Here is a 3,896-nt window from a genome sequence, read left to right as displayed (position 1 = left end):
TGGCCAGAAGAACCGCGACTAAAGGTCCTCCGCCCCGACGGCCGCCTGGCGCCCACGTGGACGGGCCTTTAGTCGCGGTTCTTAAGCAACCGCGACTAAAGGGGGGGGGGGCCTTTAGTCGCGCTTATTTGGTCGCGGTTGCGCAACCGCGACTAATGGCAGTTGCGAACCGCGACCAAAGGCCCTTTTTCCACCAGTGCTTAAAGTGGCCATTTCGGACTTATGAAATAAGACTCTCAAAGAGGGACTTATAGGGACTTAAAGTGGGCATTTCGGACTTATGAAATAGGACTCTCAAGGAGGGACTTATAGGGACTTATAGTTGTAATATGATCTTTTAGTCCATATTACGTCCCAGGAACCAAACACGTAGGGACTTATTAGGGACTTAGGACTTATAAGTTGGGACTAAAAAAAGTCATAGGACTTATGAACCAAACATGGCCTTAACCTTTTGGTATGTTGCAAACGTTTCATGACATACTAATAATGACACTAATTAATGTTTCTCTCACTCATAGAAATTGGTTGAGTAACATGCAACGGTTAATTATTTTAACCCCTCCTCCTGGCGTTTACTTTCAAACCCACATGCCTCATTAAAAACCTACGAAAACCCATTGTAAGAAAAGGGATGGAGAAAAGAATGCTTTGCATGCATACATCTACTTGCACTTGTTGCCTCGTCAAAATACCACTTGAGAAAACCCCTTGTCAGGTCGCACTAGTTGTCTTCCAGTTGGGTCCACACTATACTTGGCTGGCAGATTTACCGCCTGGTGCAATTCACAACACACATGATGGGAGGTGGCCGGCTAGACGAAGAACGTCTTGCAACATGAAAACACACTTGCATACTTTTTATTTTGAGGGTTCACTAACACATATTACAGGGGTCGGAAGAAACAAGACTAGAGCAGAAGCTGAATCTTGACATGCCCGGCCCGGATATACATATTGGGGATGCCGGTAACTGTCCTCATTGCATTTGACCGACTAACAAGTCATCCCGGGGTTCACATAGGGCACGGAGGTCTTCCCCATCCTCTCCGCGTTGGCTTCCCATCCGGCGCTCATGTCGAAGCCGCGGTTCTTGAGCTCGCGGTACTCCTGGGAGAGGGCGCAGAGGCCGCAGAAGAAGTGGACGCAGCAGTCGCCGCAGGGCTTCTCCGCGAGCCCGTGCTCCTCGCGCAGCTTGGCGCGGTAGCAGCAGGAGTAGAAGCCGGTGCCTATCCCCGTCGTCATGGCCAGCAGCATGTAGAGCGTCCCGCTCGCACAGCATGCTGGGAAGTGAGTAGGTAGTGGGTTACTTCTCGTTCGGCTATGTACAACGACAGAAAGAAAACTCACACATGGCCCCCTTGTCGACGATCTCGGCGATCCTCCCAAAGGCGACGCACGGGCAGAAGAAGGTCAGGCAGCCTGCAGCATGGTACGTTCTTACCACTAGGTCAAGACTAGTTATCTTACATTATGAGAGATCGATGCTATGATATTTTAACTACTACTTCCTCTGATCCATATTAATTGTCGCTGAGTTGGTACAATTTTAATACAATTTTGTTCTAAATCAACAATAATAAAATTTATACTAACTTAGAGACAATTAATATGGATCGAAGGGTGTACAAGTCTTGTTTAAATTTCAATTTTGAAAAGAAAAAAACCATCATTTTGCTCTATATCTGCTTTTACCGTGGGGTAGCAGCCAGAAATCCGGTTAATTACCCGGCGATAACCAAAGTTACAGCAGAGTAATTAACCAACGGGTGTGTGGTAGAAAAATCACTTTGTGCTGCTCATCACAAGCACCATATGTAGCAGTGTTCCTCTACTTGAACAGGAGGGTGGGAGGGAGGGATGAAGCTACAAGCTTACAGCCGCCGATGTCATGGAAGCAGCCGCAGAGGCCGGTTGACCACGAGGCCATGAGGACGTGCCTTGCCGCCGGCGCTGGGAGAGACTTGCGGTTTGTAGGAGATCGCCGGACTACCAGCAGAAAGGTTAGAGCTCGCCGGAGTAGCTAGTGTGTGTGAGCGGCCGTGTGTCCGGTGGGGCGCGTATTTAAGGACGGCCGGAGCGGGGTCATCCCTGCCTGTTTTTCGCGCGCGCCAGCCACAGATGTCAGTTGTCACGAGCTGACAAGATGGGTTGTGCATGCTGTCGGGTCCTGAGTGCGACGGCCATGGCTTTACCTGAAAGTGACTCCACCACCACCAGCACTAGCAACGAGAGGAGTCACCGTCGAGGTCTCTTTTCTGCTGGAAATACTTGGCCGGTGCGCTGGCTACCTAGCTACTAGCAAGGAACCTTCTTTCAGAGATGCCGACCGGACGTGTCGCTACAGGCTCTCCGTTGACATCAACTGCAACGACTCCGCATTAGTGCCTTGCGTTCGAAAGGTTAAAGTCGCGGCCTTTTTTTATGCCGGGGACGTGGGCAACTATAGCCCGTCCAACCAGTATATTCGACGGTTCAGATTGATCGATACTAGGCGACGAAAGAATGCAGTATTCTTTTTCAATTAATGGGTAAACTAGCAAGGTGGCCCTCGCAAATGTGAAGGCATTGAGTTAAATGCACAGAACCATCACATTCGTGTCACGATTAGCGAAAAACCATCACTTTACGATTTGTGACATCTCGCACCGAACCGGAATTCTGATGGTGGTGGATGAGCTCTTAGCTAAGTGGTTAGGGTGCAGTGTTGCCTTTTTTGAAATTCACCTACTGGTCTAGTTTTTTCTTTTTGAAATTCTTACCGTGGCAAAAAATACCGAGCCACTTTTTGAGCATGTTTTGACATGGTTAATCCCGACAGCAGTGACAGCGCGCCATTAATGGTCATTAACGGCTCTGTCCGGTTGGGAGGGGTACACGGTTTCGGGAAAATGTGCCACCTAAGCCCAAATGTTTTGTCTTTCACGCCATGACAATGTCAAGATGTCAAGGGAAAATTTGCCGCCTAGGCCAAAATATTATCGGCAAAAAGAACAGTTTCAGCAAAGAGAATATGTTTTTTTGGATAGTGGGGCAGTGATTGATGGAGAACCTCAGAATCCTTGGCCAGGTGGCTGGCCACGTGTGCTTTGAGCATCATTGAGGTCACTGCTTGCTACAGTGTCTTCCAATAGATCATGATATTGTCGCCACAAGAAAAGCAAGTCCACTAGTACAGTATACTCCCTGAGTACATGACATAACCGTCGGCCTAGTGGCCGGCCATGCTACTGGATTTTTCTTTAAGCTCGAGCGATTCCGTGGCACATGATTTATGTACTTCTTCTCTTGCATAATTGTTGAATATATACTTTTGGGACCTTAACAGCGAGTCACCAAGAATATCAACAAGAGCCGATACTCAATTATGAAGATGACAAGTCATTGATTTGTCAAAGGAATTGATTGAACCCGCTTAGAGAGCAAAGCTTATTGCCTGCGACTAGCTAGGCTTTAAGCACACAGTGCTGCCATTGTCTTCGAGTGGATTCCCCGATATTTTGGTAGTCTTTTCATGGTGAAAAGAGGCAGTCGCGAACGGACAGAGATCAGGTGACATGCACGTTTGCATGTCACCGTGTGCCTTGCGGCCGAAATTTAAATTTAAACATTACAAAAAAATCTGATAAAAATCATGCATGTTCACAGTACATATTAAAATAACCCCTAAAAAATTCAGATCAAAATTCGAAACATACATCAAGAAACAAAAAAGAGAAATCTGTCATGAATAGTTTGCGAATGGTTCTCTGTAGACTATTCACATCTGAGTTTCTCCTTTTTGTTTCTCGATGTATGTTTCGAATTTTGATCTGAATTTTTTAGGGGTTGTCTTAATATGTGCTGTGAACATGCATGCTTTTTTCAGATTTTTTCGCAATGTTTAAATTTGACTT

General features: G+C 46.8%; 1 protein-coding gene across 1 annotated transcript; it reads right to left on the bottom strand.

Annotated features, from left to right (window-relative positions):
* Window positions 1–831: 831 nt before the first annotated feature.
* On the bottom strand, window positions 832–2,039 carry LOC119361728 (cell number regulator 2-like). Its single transcript, XM_037626857.1, has 3 exons — window positions 1,879–2,039; window positions 1,351–1,422; window positions 832–1,283 (listed from the first exon to the last, which is right to left on the bottom strand). The coding sequence occupies exons 1-3, from the start codon at window positions 1,928–1,930 to the stop codon at window positions 997–999; spliced, it is 411 nt and encodes a 136-aa protein (XP_037482754.1). The 5' UTR covers window positions 1,931–2,039; the 3' UTR covers window positions 832–996.
* Window positions 2,040–3,896: the final 1,857 nt, after the last annotated feature.

Source organism: Triticum dicoccoides, chromosome 2B (genome assembly GCF_002162155.2).
Source record: "Triticum dicoccoides isolate Atlit2015 ecotype Zavitan chromosome 2B, WEW_v2.0, whole genome shotgun sequence".
NCBI classification, from domain to species: Eukaryota; Viridiplantae; Streptophyta; class Magnoliopsida; order Poales; family Poaceae; genus Triticum; species Triticum dicoccoides.
Note: the sequence above shows the minus strand (reverse complement) of the source record. Positions and strands in the feature narration are given on the sequence as shown.

Bases quoted from the DNA above. Each gene is read 5' to 3' on its own strand.
- LOC119361728 (XM_037626857.1), bottom strand. From the start codon at position 1,930: ATGGCCTCGTGGTCAACCGGCCTCTGCGGCTGCTTCCATGACATCGGC. The intron at 1,423-1,878 runs GTAAGCTTGTAG...ACCATGCTGCAG, and splicing joins CTTCCATGACATCGGCGGCT to GCTGCCTGACCTTCTTCTGC. The intron at 1,284-1,350 runs GTGAGTTTTCTT...CTCACTTCCCAG, and splicing joins CGTCGACAAGGGGGCCATGT to CATGCTGTGCGAGCGGGACG.